At 43.0% G+C, this 13,385-nt stretch overlaps 2 protein-coding genes across 2 annotated transcripts; one reads left to right on the top strand and one right to left on the bottom strand.

The window, feature by feature from the left end:
* The first annotated feature begins 8,403 nt into the window (after window positions 1-8,403).
* On the top strand, window positions 8,404-10,197 carry LOC124700014 (ras-related protein RABA1f). Its single transcript, XM_047232216.1, has 2 exons — window positions 8,404-8,684; window positions 9,706-10,197. The coding sequence occupies exons 1-2, from the start codon at window positions 8,467-8,469 to the stop codon at window positions 10,136-10,138; spliced, it is 651 nt and encodes a 216-aa protein (XP_047088172.1). The 5' UTR covers window positions 8,404-8,466; the 3' UTR covers window positions 10,139-10,197.
* Window positions 10,198-11,597: 1,400 nt separating this feature from the next.
* Window positions 11,598-12,469, bottom strand: LOC124697013. The gene is made up of 2 exons (XM_047229657.1): window positions 12,242-12,469; window positions 11,598-12,146 (listed from the first exon to the last, which is right to left on the bottom strand). The coding sequence occupies exons 1-2, from the start codon at window positions 12,467-12,469 to the stop codon at window positions 11,598-11,600; spliced, it is 777 nt and encodes a 258-aa protein (XP_047085613.1).
* Window positions 12,470-13,385: the final 916 nt, after the last annotated feature.

The raw sequence follows: 13,385 nt of genomic DNA, 5'->3' as shown, positions 1-13,385 counted from the left end.
CATTGTCGGATCTTGTGAGCTGCCTATCATGATCAAGATCATCTATATGTAATTCTATATGTTGCGTTTGTTGGGATCCGATGAATAGAGAATACTTGTTATGTTGATTATCAAAGTTATGCTATGTGTTGTTTAAGATCTTGCATGCTCTCCGTTATTAGTAGATGCTCTGGCCAAGTAGATGCTTTTAACTCCAAGAGGGAGTACTTATGCTCGATAGTGGGTTCATGCCTGCATTGACACCTGGACAGTGATGAGAAAGTTCTAAGGTTGTGTTGTCTCTGTTGCCACTAGGGATAAAACATTGATGCTATGTCTAAGGATGTAGTTGTTGATTACATTACGCACCATACTTAATGCAATTGTCCGTTGCTTTGCAACTTAATGCTTGGAGGGGTTCGGATGATAACCTGAAGGTGGACTTTTTAGGCATAGATGCGAGTTGGATGGCGGTCTATGTACTTTGTCGTAATGCCCAATTAAATCTCACTATACTCATCATAATATGTATGTGCATTGTCATGCTCTCTTTATTTGTCAATTGCCCAACTGTAATTTGTTCACCCAACATGCTTGTTCGTCTTATGGGAGAGACACCTCTAGTGAGCTGTGGACCCCGGTCCAATTCTCTTTACTTGAAATACAATCTACTGCAATACTTGTTTTTACTGTTTTCTCTGCAAACAATCATCTTCCACACAATACGGTTAATCCTTTGTTACAGCAAGCCGGTGAGATTGACAACCTCATTGTTTCGTTGGGGCAAAGTACTTTGGTTGTGTTGTGCGGGTTCCACGTTGGCGCCGGAATCTCCGGTGTTGCGCCGCACTACATCCCGCCGCCATCAACCTTCAACGTGCTTCTTGGCTCCTCCTGGTTCGATAAACCTTGGTTTCTTTCTGAGGGAAAACTTGCTGCTGTGCTCATCATACCTTCCTCTTGGGGTTGCCCAACGAACGTGTGAAATACACGCCATCAAGCTCTTTTTACGGCGCCGTTGCCGGGATGATCAAGACACGCTGCAAGGGGAGTCTCCACTTCTCAATCTCTTTACTTTGTTTTTGTCTTGCTTTATTTTATTTACTACTTTGTTTGCTGCACTAAATCAAAATACAAAAAAATTAGTTGCTAGTTTTACTTTATTTGCTATCTTATTTGCTATATCAAAAACACAAAAAAATTAGTTTACTTGCATTTACTTTATCTAGTTCGCTTTATTTACTATTGTTAAAATGAGTAATCCTGAAGTTGAAGTTCGTTCATTTAAGCAACAAGGGGGAGAATGTTTAAAAGATGCTTGGTATAGAATTAGTGATGCCCATAATAGGTGCACTAAGAAACACTCCACCACTATCCTACTCAGGAATTTTTATGTTGCTATCTCTAGCTGGAATAGATATGTTCTTGATTGTCTCGCGGGAGGTAACTTCCTAGGCGCTTCCGCTTTAGAAGCTAGTTGCATTATTGAGAGTTTATTTGGAACACCACCTGTTAATGAAACTAAAATTGAAACCTCCCTTGAGGATGTTATGAAAAAACTGGAAATCATAGAGAAAAATTGTAGTGTTGAAACTAAATTGGAAACATTACTTGATAATACTGATAAACTTGATAAAATCCTAGAGGGAATTAATAAAAGAATTGCTACTCTAGAAACTTGCGCTATCCATGATAATCAAACCCATAGGATTGGTAAACTTGAAGAAGCTATGGGAAAATTGGGTTCAACTTTTTCTTCTTTTAAATTTAATGAGAAAGCTTATGTGGGTAAGGAGCAAAAATTCATGTATGTCTCTAAGGTGCCTAAACCAAAGAATTACTATAGGCCTAAAATTGATAAAACTCCCAACACCCCTGGTAATAATGTTGATGCTCCACCCTTTGATAATACTTGATACACACTTTACGCGCCTAGCTGAAAGGCGTTAAGAAAAGCGCTTATGGGAGACAACCCATGTTTTTACCTACAGTACTTTGTTTTTATTTTGTGTCTTGGAAGTTGTTTACTACTGTAGCAACCTCTCCTTATCTTAGTTTTGAGTTTTGTTGTGCCAAGTTAAGCCGTTGATAGAAAAGTAAGTACTAGATTTGGATTACTGCGCAGTTCCAGATTTCTTTGCTGTCACGAATCTGGGTCCACCTCCCTGTAGGTAGCTCAGAAAATTACGCCAATTTACGAGCATGATCCTCAGATATGTACGCAACTTTCATTCAATTTGAGCATTTTCGTTTGAGCAAGTCTGGTGCCATTTTAAAATTCGTCAATACGAACTGTTCTGTTTTGACAGATTCTGCCTTTTATTTCGCATTGCCTCTTTCGCTATGTTGGATGAATTTCTTTGATCCACTAATGTCCAGTAGCATTATGCAATGTCCAGAAGTGTTAAGAATGATTGTGTCACCTCTGAATATGTCAATTTATATTGTGCACTAACCCTCTAATGAGTTGTTTCGAGTTTGGTGTGGAGGAAGTTTTCAAGGGTCAAGAGAGGAGTATGATGCAACATGATCAAGGAGAGTGAAAGCTCTAAGCTTGGGGATGCACCCGGTGGTTCACCCCTGCATATATCAAGAAGACTCAAGCGTCTAAGCTTGGGGATGCCCAAGGCATCCCCTTCTTCATCAACAAATTATCGGGTTCCTCCCCTGAAACTACATTTTTATTCGGCCACATCTTATGTGCTTTTTCTTGGAGCGTCGGTTTGTTTTTATTTTTGTTTTGTTTGAATAAAATGGATCCTAGCATTCACTTTATGGGAGAGATACACACTCCGCTGTAGCATATGGACAAATATGTCCTTGGTTTCTACTCATAGTATTCATGGCGAAGTTTCTCCTTCGTTAAATTGTTATATGGTTGGAATTGGAAAATGATACATGTAGTAATTGCTAAAAATGTCTTGGGTAATGTGATACTTGGCAATTGTTGTGCTCATGTTTAAGCTCTTGCATCATATGCTTTGCACCCATTAATGAAGAAATACATAGAGCATGCTAAAATTTGGTTTGCATATTTGGTTTCTCTAAAGTCTAGATAATTTCTAGTATTGAGTTTGAACAACAAGGAAGACGGTGTAGAGTCTTATAATGTTTTCAATATGTCTTTTATGTGAGTTTTGCTGCACCGGTTCATCCTTGTGTTTGTTTCAAATAACCTTGCTAGCCTAAACCTTGTATCGAGAGGGAATACTTCTCATGCATCCAAAATACTTGAGCCAACCACTATGCCATTTGTGTCCACCATACCTACCTATACTACATGGTATTTTCCCGCCATTCCAAAGTAAATTGCTTGAGTGCTACCTTTAAAATTCCATCATTCACCTTTGCAATATATAGCTCATGGGACAAATAGCTTAAAAACTATTGTGGTATTGAATATGTAATTATGCACTTTATCTCTTATTAAGTTGCTTGTTGTGCGATAACCATGTTTATCGGGGAACGCCATCAACTCATTGTTGAATTTCATGTGAGTTGCTATGCATGTTCGTCTTGTCTGAAGTAAGGGCGATCTACACTGAGTTGAATGGTTTGAGCATGCATATTGTGAGAGAAGAACATTGGGCCGCTAACTAAAGCCATGATCCATGGTGAAAGTTTCAGTTTTGGACAAACATCCTCAAATCTCTAATGAGAAAGAATTAATTGTTGTCAAATGCTTAAAGCATTAAAAGAGGAGTCCATTATCTGTTGTCTATGTTGTCCCGGTATGGATGTCTAAGTTGAGAATAATCAAAAGCGAGAAATCCAAATGCGAGCTTTCTCCTTAGACCTTTGTACGAGCGGCATAGAGGTACCCCTTTGTGAAACTTGGTTAAAGCATATGTATTGCGGTGATAATCCGGGTAGTCCAAGCTAATTAGGACAAGGTGCGAGCACTATTAGTACACTATGCATGAGGCTTGCAACTTATAAGATATAATTTACATGATGCATATGCTTTATTACTACCGTTGACAAAATTGTTTCATGTTTTCAAAATCAAAGCTCTAGCACAAATATAGCAATCGATGCTTTTCCTCTATGAGGACCATTCTTTTACTTTCAATGTTGAGTCAGTTCACCTATTTCTCTCCACCTCAAGAAGCAAACACTTGTGTGAACTGTGCATTGATTCCTACATACTTGCTTATTGCACTTATTATATTACTCTATGTTGACAATATCCATGAGATATACATGTTACAAGTTGAAAGCAACCGCTGAAACTTAATCTTCTTTTGTGTTGCTTCAACACCTTTACTTTGAATTATTGCTTTATGAGTTAACTCTTATGCAAGACTTATTGATGCTTGTCTTGAAGTGCTATTCATGAAAAGTCTTTGCTTTATGATTCACTTGTTTACTCATGTCATACACATTGTTTTGATCGCTGCATTCTTTACATATGCTTTACAAATAGTATGATCAATATTATGATGGCATGTCACTCCAGAAATTATCTTTGTTATCGTTTTACCTGCTCGGGACGAGCGAGAACTAAGCTTGGGGATGCTGATACGTCTCCAACGTATCGATAATTTCTTGTGTTCCATGCCACATTATTGATGTTATCTACATGTTTTATGCACACTTTATGTCATATTCGTGCATTTTCTGGAACTAACCTATTAACAAGATGCCGAAGTGCCAGTTGGTGTTTTCTGCTGTTTTTGGTTTCAGAAATCCTAGTAAGGAAATATTCTCGGAATTGGACGAAATCAAAGCCCAGAGGCCTATTTTTCCACGAAGCTTCCAGAAGACCGAAGACGAGACGAAGTGGGGCCACAGGGTGGCCAAACCCTAGGGCGGCGCGGCCCCCCCCTTGGCCGCGCCGACCTGTGGTGTGGGGCCCCTGTGCCGCCTCTTGACCTACCCTTCCGCCTACTTAAAGCCTCTGTGACGAAACCCCCAGTACCGAGAGCCACGATACGGAAAACCTTACTGAGACGCCGTCGCCGCCGATCCCATCTCGGGGGATCCTGGAGATCGCCTCCGGCACCCTGCCGGAGAGGGGAATCATCTCCCGGAGGACTCTACACCGCCATGGTCGCCTCCGGAGTGATGAGTGAGTAGTCTACCCCTGGCCTATGGGTCCATAGCAGTAGCTAGATGGTTGTCTTCTCCCCATTGTGCTATCATTGTCGGATCTTGTGAGCTGCCTATCATGATCAAGATCATCTATATGTAATTCTATATGTTGCGTTTGTTGGGATCCGATGAATAGAGAATACTTGTTATGTTGATTATCAAAGTTATGCTATGTGTTGTTTAAGATCTTGCATGCTCTCCGTTATTAGTAGATGCTCTGGCCAAGTAGATGCTTTTAACTCCAAGAGGGAGTACTTATGCTCGATAGTGGGTTCATGCCCGCATTGACACCTGGGACGAGTGACGAAAGTTCTAAGGTTGTGTTGTGCTCGTTGCCACTAGGGATAAAACATTGATGCTATGTCTAAGGATGTAGTTGTTGATTACATTACGCACCATACTTAATGCAATTGTCTGTTGCTTTGCAACTTAATACCGGAGGGGTTCGGATGATAACCTCGAAGGTGGACTTTTTAGGCATAGATGCAGTTGGATGGCGGTCTATGTACTTTGTCGTAATGCCCAATTAAATCTCACTATACTCATCATAATATGTATGTGCATTGTCATGCTCTCTTTATTTGTCAATTGCCCAAGCTGTAATTTGTTCACCCAACATGCTGTTCGTCTTATGGGAGAGACACCTCTAGTGAACCGTGGACCCCGGTCCAATTCTCTTTACTTGAAATACAATCTCTGCAATACTTGTTTTTACTGTTTTCTCTCGCAAACAATCATCTTCCACACAATACGGTTAATCCTTTGTTACGAGCAAGCCGGTGAGATTGACAACCTCATTCGTTTCGTTGGGGCAAAGTACTTTGGTTGTGTTGTGCGGGTTCCACGTTGGCGCCGGAATCTCCGGTGTTGCGCCGCACTACATCCCGCCGCCATCAACCTTCAACGTGCTTCTTGGCTCCTCCTGGTTCGATAAACCTTGGTTTCTTTCTGAGGGAAAACTTGCTGCTGTGCTCATCATACCTTCCTCTTGGGGTTGCCCAACGAACGTGTGAAATACACGCCATCAATACCCCACCCTCGACTAAATGTGGAATAAGACTTCCAACTTGACCCTCCTCTTTGGCCCGAGCTATCAAAATGGCCAGCATATCCGCAACAATATGAAAGAGAATAGCTGATAACGGGTCTCCTTGTCTTAATCCCTTACGAGTGTGAAAATTATGGCCAATATCATCGTTAACCTTAATTCTCACACTTCCCCTTTCAACTAAACTTCTAATACGATCGCACCAAATCTTATCAAACCCCTTCATCCGAAGTACCTGCTGGAGGAAAGGCCACTTCACCTTATCATATGCCTTTTCAAAATCAATTTTAAAAAGGAGTCCATCCAGCTTCTTACTATGTAACTCATGGAGAAAGCACTTAAAAGCTTGGTCGACTTGTTCCCAACAATTATCGAAGTGTTAAAATTTGTGTAAGAGGAGGACACAGACATAACAAATAGAGATCAAGCATTGGGATTTTTACTGTACTTTCAGTCATCTGATTTTGTGTTCTATTTGCAGCTCATGTTGACTATTTTTATAGTAACAAACATCTTGTCACAATCACTCGAGTGTAAATCAAGACATAGTGAATGCAATGAAATCCTGAAATCAACAAGAAGCCATTTAGTTCAGCTTAGAGGCCACGAATGAGGACCTCTCCTCGATGAAGTGTTTGCATTTTGTGATAAATGTGATCTTAAAAGTTGGAAATGGAAACCTATGTTAACCCAAAGAACAAATGCCAAAGAACTAAAATTACCAACAAACACCATTTTCAGGTGGATTGTTTCAATGACGTTTTTGATTGGCTAGTTTTCAAGAGCTTGATGGTCGCTTCAATGACACAACTTCTAGAATGCTTGTTTGGTACACATCTTTAAGTCCAAGAGACTCATTCCATGATTTTAATTCGGAGAATTCGATGAGTTCGGCAAAACTCTACGATTCTTCAATATACAAATAGTTGTTGGGCTTTCCCATATATTGGTTAAAACAAGAAAGCATTTATGCCATCCTTTGGTTTACCAGCTATTGAAGCTTGTACTAGTATTGCCTGTTGCCACGGCCATAGTTGAGAGATGTTTTTTTGGCAATGACGATTGTGAAAACATATTTGCGCAATTGCCTCAATGATGGTATTTTGAGGGATAACCTTATTTGCTATGTGGAGAATGAAGAAATGAAGAAAGTCACTAATGATGGAGTTGTTGATTGCTTCATGAAATTGAGAGCTCTAAAAGGTAACATATCCACTTGAGTAAATCAATTTTCTCATTTTACATGTACAATCTATAGTTCTTGCTGAAGATTTTCCATATTTGTCCTTTTTGTAGGTTATTGGGACATACTGTATTTTTTTTTGTGAAGGAAGCCATGCTGGCAGCACCATATTTTATTAGTCAATGTCAACTTTGGTTTCCCATTTTACTGTAGTTAACCAGTATTATCGAATGTCAATGGACTCTCCATTTTATTAGTATTACTTTGTTTGTCAGCTCCATCCATGTCTCTATGTTCTAATAAAATTTCATTGACTTTTTCTTCATGTGAAGGGTATGTGCTCAAGTCGTTGCCTATTTTACAATTTAGTGTACTGTTGGTTTGAATTTTTTGCCTTGTCTTGTATCCGGAAAGGTTGTGCACCCTGCACCATTTTCCTGTAATTCCACCGCTGGTGGCGCCGGAGATCGACGGTGGGAAAGGAGGAGGGAAAATATATGTCCCTCGTAAAACATTAAAGGGGTTTCTCGGACCCCTTTAAAATATACCCCGGTTCGGACGAGTTTACGAGATATGATCTGCGTGAGTTTTCCAATAACAACTGAAAACGAGCAACTTATTTACAATTCCGATGCATTTATGGGATGTGCTAGAGTTGCTCTTACTAACGGGAGTGGGTATTATCATTGTCGACACAGAAACAACACCGCCGTGCTCGCCTGCACGATCCCAGCTGCCCAGGCATGGACGATGGAATTATATATCTGACACAAGCCGAGGAGGAGTCATGTGCAGTGGTGGAACATCCTCATGTGTTGGTTAGAGAAAAACAGCAGCAAAACGGCCGTCAGCCAGCGGGGGATTCAACGAACCAACAACAACCTGAAGACGAAAGGGCAGCGCACCCGTGTCCTGTTTCAGTTTGTGTGTTTTCTATTTTGCGTGCGCTCCCTCTCCTCAACGTTCTCCCCACCTCTCCTCCTCCACCCCTCTCTTATACGCCACCCACCGCGCGCGCCTCCCCCTCGGCCTCTCCCACCGCCGCGGCCCGGAACAAGCGCTGCTGCTGCGGCCTCCCCTCCCCTCCCCTCCCCACCCGCCTACCGCCAGGAAGGAAGGCGGTCGTCGCCGGTTCGGGTCGGGGGAACACGCACCACGATCGATGGCGTACAGGGCGGAGGACGACTACGACTACCTCTTCAAGGTCGTGCTCATCGGCGACTCCGGGGTCGGCAAATCCAACCTGCTCTCCCGCTTCACGCGCAACGAGTTCAGCCTCGAGTCAAAGTCCACCATCGGGGTCGAGTTCGCAACCAGGAGCATCAGGGTCGACGACAAGGTCGTCAAGGCGCAGATCTGGGACACCGCGGGGCAGGAGAGGTAACTAACGCCTTTGCTCTTGCTCTCCTCTATCGCTTGCTTTCCTTCCCGCTTTCACCGCCGTACCAGTATTTCCGTTTCATATAGCTTGCCGTTTCTCCAGGAAATTCGGTCGGTTTCGGTAAATAATTAATGGCTTGTTGTAGCTCTTAATCCATTGTATAGGCTTGTTCTAGGATAATCACGATCAATAGCGAAATGACGAAGTATCATGTTAAGAATGCTATAGTATTTTACTTTGCCCTCATGGAGCATTGTTCTTCTTCTCATGAGTCATCACGGCGGTCCTAAACAGGGAAACCTTCATTATGCGTGTTGTTCTGTAGAGTACTGGATTTTTATTCACCCTGAATGTTAGTCAGAGGGTTGCTTTGTGTTCTGTTTCGACGAATAAAATATTTTATATTGTGTTGGTCAATAATCTAAGTTAATTCAAACCATCGCTGTCAGCAGATCCTCTGTGAAATCGCTATTGGAATACGTGTTGTTTGTTCTGTCATATTGACAATGATGTATAGATATGTGAGCTGGTTCTACTTAAATCCTATCGTCCACCTGACATTGTATTTAAAAAACATTATAGTGCAGGCTGCAATATCTGTAACTGTAAGAGGCATACGTGCACCTTGTGTTTGCGAATCTGGCTCTAAATTAAACGCTACCTGTAACCAGCTATAGATCAAGTATTAAATTCCTCTAATTGTTGCCCAAACAGCACCATGCTGGAGTACGAAGCATATTCCTCTGTTCATGCACGGATTAGTCAGATGGTGTTTACCGAATTATTCTTGTATCATTTCCTGACAAATATTAGCACTTGGGATGGCACGGCGGGCCACATGTGTTTGACAATCTGATTTAGGGGTTCTATTGAGAATGTGTTGTCTAACATGTCCTAACATAGCTTACTCAGTCTTCTCTCGGTCAATCTCTAGTTTCATCAGCACAATTCCTACATCAGTCCTCAATATTTCAGTTGCTGCAGCATGATCTTAACATGTGCTCTTATCTTCCTCTGCAGATATCGGGCAATTACAAGTGCGTACTATCGAGGGGCTGTTGGCGCGCTTGTCGTGTATGATGTGACACGCCATGTGACCTTTGAGAATGTGGAGAGGTGGTTGAAGGAGCTCCGGGATCACACAGACGCAAACATTGTTATCATGCTTGTCGGCAACAAGGCTGATTTGCGCCACCTTAGGGCTGTATCAGTGGAGGATGCCAAGGCCTTCGCTGAGAGGGAAAGCACCTACTTTATGGAAACATCTGCGTTGGAGGCCATGAATGTTGAGAACGCCTTCACTGAGGTTCTAACTCAGATCTATCGTGTGGTCAGTAAGAAGGCCCTCGACATAGGTGATGACCCTGCTGCTCCGCCAAGAGGGCAAACCATCAATGTCGGTGGCAAGGATGATGTCTCTGCTGTGAAGAAGGCAGGGTGCTGTTCATCCTAAATTCGTTTTGCTCGTGAAGAGGGACCATATGCTCACCTGATTATATGATGGGAACTTCAAGTATGGACTTCATTTTTGCCACCTAACCTGGATGTTTGTGAGAAGATTATATTGGTGCACCAAGAAATTCATTTAGATATCAAGATTTAACCCCAGATTGGGAAGGTTGTATACTATATAGCCCTCAGAGATGGTACTGTATCTTCTGTATCACAATAGGTTATGTTCTACTTGGTAAATGTCATCTGTAACTGGTAGCCAGTATGAGGTTTACATGGTTATACCGTTATATTGTGTATTTTCCCCAGATGTACAGAAATTGCGTTAAAGATCCATGTTTTCTTATCACCTTATATGTTCTCATATGCTACCATTTTAGGTCTGTAGTATTGATTATGCTGCTTCTTTAGGCTGCATTTGGCAGTGTGGTGGCTCTTTAGAAGTACTTATATTGTTCTTTCTGAACATTATAGTTAGCTGAAATGCTCTTATTTACACGTGACATCAAAACATTAATTATCTTAAATAGCAAACTGAACATGAGATGACCCCATTTCATGTATTTTGCTTTCCCGCTGGGTATTGTGTACTGTTTTCACTAGCATCATATTTGCTTGTCTGTGTATGCAAACTACTTAGATGGAAGGTTTCCAAAACGAGCTAGATTTTTTGTTCGCAGCTGTGATACAATTTTACATATCTCAGCCTTACAGAATTGCTACAGCTTGTGATTAAAGATTTATTTTTGACCCATCCGTACATTTTCCTTGGACTATTTATTATCGCTACCTCCATTATTTCAATGATTTATTGTGTTGAGTAATGCTAATATAACCAAGATGATACTCTCTCTGATCCATAATAAGTTTCGGAACTTCAGTTCAATTTAGTCCAAATTTAAACTAAATTCCCGACAGTGATTATGGATCGGAGGGAGTAGCACTTTTTTAAGTGGGTGTTGTTGGGTGGGATGGATACGTTGATGAGGTCTATCTGTGACTGTAAAATTCGGAACAGTGAAATGTAGTGACCCGTCACAGCATGACCAACCTAACTGAACTGTTTCAACAAATTTTCTGAACATTTAAATCGTTTGGGAATGATTTTTGTCCCATGATCGTACTGAGGTAATGAGGTTGTCTGTAGCCTAGTTCCATTCTTTGCACTCCCTTGCGTTTTCGTCTTATGGAAGCAATACTTTGACACTGGAGAAATTCGAAGTGTCAGTTTTTTTCTGAAGTTTACATGATCTTGATTTTGACTCTGAAAACTACCTCTTCCATTAACTGAGGAAAATCATAGGCGTGTGAAGCATCGAGAAATATATCCATTTATTTTTCTACAATCCAGAAATTTGTCAAGATAGCTCAGCACTCATTTTACTACAGTAAGAGAAAAACAATATTCCAACATCATGCACGAGCAATTGTCTCCACTGTCAATGAAGATAGTACGCCTGCTAAAACAACGCGCCGAGGCTGTGGCTTCGCTCGCTCGCAGCCCTGCATCGGGCCGTGGACCGAGGGAGGTATTGGTGGCGGTGCAGCGGCATGGAGCTGGTGTCGAGCATGCACAGCACGGCCACCGTGAGCACGGAGCAGACGAGCATGGCCACGGGGCCGAAGACCCACATGAGCAGCGCCGTGGCGAAGTAGAGCGCCCGGAGCCCCAGAGCCCAGAAGTTGCCGCCCCGGATCACCGCGCGCTGCGCGTGGCTCGCCGGCGGCGCGTCCGGCCCGCCCTGCAGCGCGCTCATCAGGAAGCTCGCGTGCACGTAGTGGCCCGCGGACTGGATGAAGCAGGTGAAGGAGGCCAGAAAGCAGAGGAGCAGCGCCGTGAACTTCACCGCCGCCGTGCTCGTGAGCGCCGCCTCCGGCGCGCTGCCGCTGCTCACCCACGCGCCGATCAGTGAGCCCAACGCGATGCACAGCGACGCCAGCGTCGTGGACGCCGAGATGTTGTCGGAGATCACGCTCAGCGCCAGGGCCGTCTCCTCCGGCGCCGTCGCCTGCATGATCGAAAACGCGATCAGCCACGAGAACCAGCGATTACTCCCATGCGTAAGCTGAAGAGAAGAAACAGGAACTGATAAGCAACAAGCACCTGCGCCATGCGCTGGACCCAGGCGAGCTTGTTGTGGTTCTCGTAGCCGATGGCCGTGGTGTGCGGGTGGCGAAGGATCCGGTAGAGGAGGAGGAGGTGGTAGCCGACCATGATCGCAAGCCCGCAAGGGACCAGCACCAAGTCCATGGATCCCTTGCTGATCATCTTCGTCGCCAGGCTGTGCACTTCTCTCCTCCGTTCTCTTGTGTTCGTCTTCAACTTGCACATTTCTCTTTTTGATAGTGTGCAAATCTTGGTATATGATGATGACATGGGATTTGCTTAAGTTTGTGTGTGATCCCTGCCAAACTGTTTCACTAATGAGCGTTCGTTTTCAGTTCAATAGTTGCTTGCGGATTTCCGACTAATAATGAACCGGTTGCTGCTTTGGTTGCAAGAATGGGCAGACGCAACATCGTCTTTTATTTGTTTTTTTCCTTCTTCAGAAATATAGGTTGCTTCGAGGAAATGCCCTGTGAATAACTTCAGAAATATTGGTCAACCTTTTTTGATATTTGTAACAAGAAACAATCAAAGTTATATACGCGGCTTGCACACAGATGTGCCGCGTTTGCTTGCACTCAACTACTCAAGGACTCCATGACATTACAAGAAACGATCAGTTCTTCAGGAAAATGAGTAGATCCTGAAGCCAAGTCCAACAACAATGTGCGTATATATGATCTACCGTACAAGAGCAGTAGACTGACTGCATGGGAAGACGAAGAACTCTAGGAGTGCTTCTGATGCTGGAAAAAGAGGGGGAGAAGCTGAATGAACTTTTACGCGTTCATGTGGCTTTACCATATGATTGCCGCTTACAGACTCACCACTCACGTCACCTGGAGGGCCAAGGCAAGCAGGTGCTGGTCTTCTGAGAAATGCTTTTATCCCTTGCACGGGAATCCCATGCATGTTTGTGTCGCCGATTTTCTGTTTTAAGATTTGTGCCTCACCGTTTCACCAAGTTTCAGTGTGATTCATTTTGTTTTTGTTTGCGTGGACAAATTGTAACAGAATGCTACCTAATAAAATAGTGCACACGAGGTTCCGGTGCACGAGACAACGGGCCACTCTCCAGGTGCTTTCAATGTGGATTCATGGGCCATGATGAATATGGCTGTGTTCCTGTGGCTTTACTATA

This window comes from Lolium rigidum, chromosome 3 (genome assembly GCF_022539505.1).
Source record: "Lolium rigidum isolate FL_2022 chromosome 3, APGP_CSIRO_Lrig_0.1, whole genome shotgun sequence".
Taxonomy (NCBI): domain Eukaryota; kingdom Viridiplantae; phylum Streptophyta; class Magnoliopsida; order Poales; family Poaceae; genus Lolium; species Lolium rigidum.
Note: the sequence above shows the minus strand (reverse complement) of the source record. Positions and strands in the feature narration are given on the sequence as shown.

Excerpts from the sequence above, each read along its gene's own strand:
- LOC124700014 (XM_047232216.1), top strand. The coding sequence starts at position 8,467 with ATGGCGTACAGGGCGGAGGACGACTACGACTACCTCTTCAAGGTCGTG. Across the intron at positions 8,685-9,705 it reads GACACCGCGGGGCAGGAGAG|ATATCGGGCAATTACAAGTG; the intron begins GTAACTAACGCC and ends CTTCCTCTGCAG.
- LOC124697013 (XM_047229657.1), bottom strand. The coding sequence starts at position 12,469 with ATGTGCAAGTTGAAGACGAACACAAGAGAACGGAGGAGAGAAGTGCAC. Across the intron at positions 12,147-12,241 it reads GGGTCCAGCGCATGGCGCAG|GCGACGGCGCCGGAGGAGAC; the intron begins GTGCTTGTTGCT and ends TCGATCATGCAG.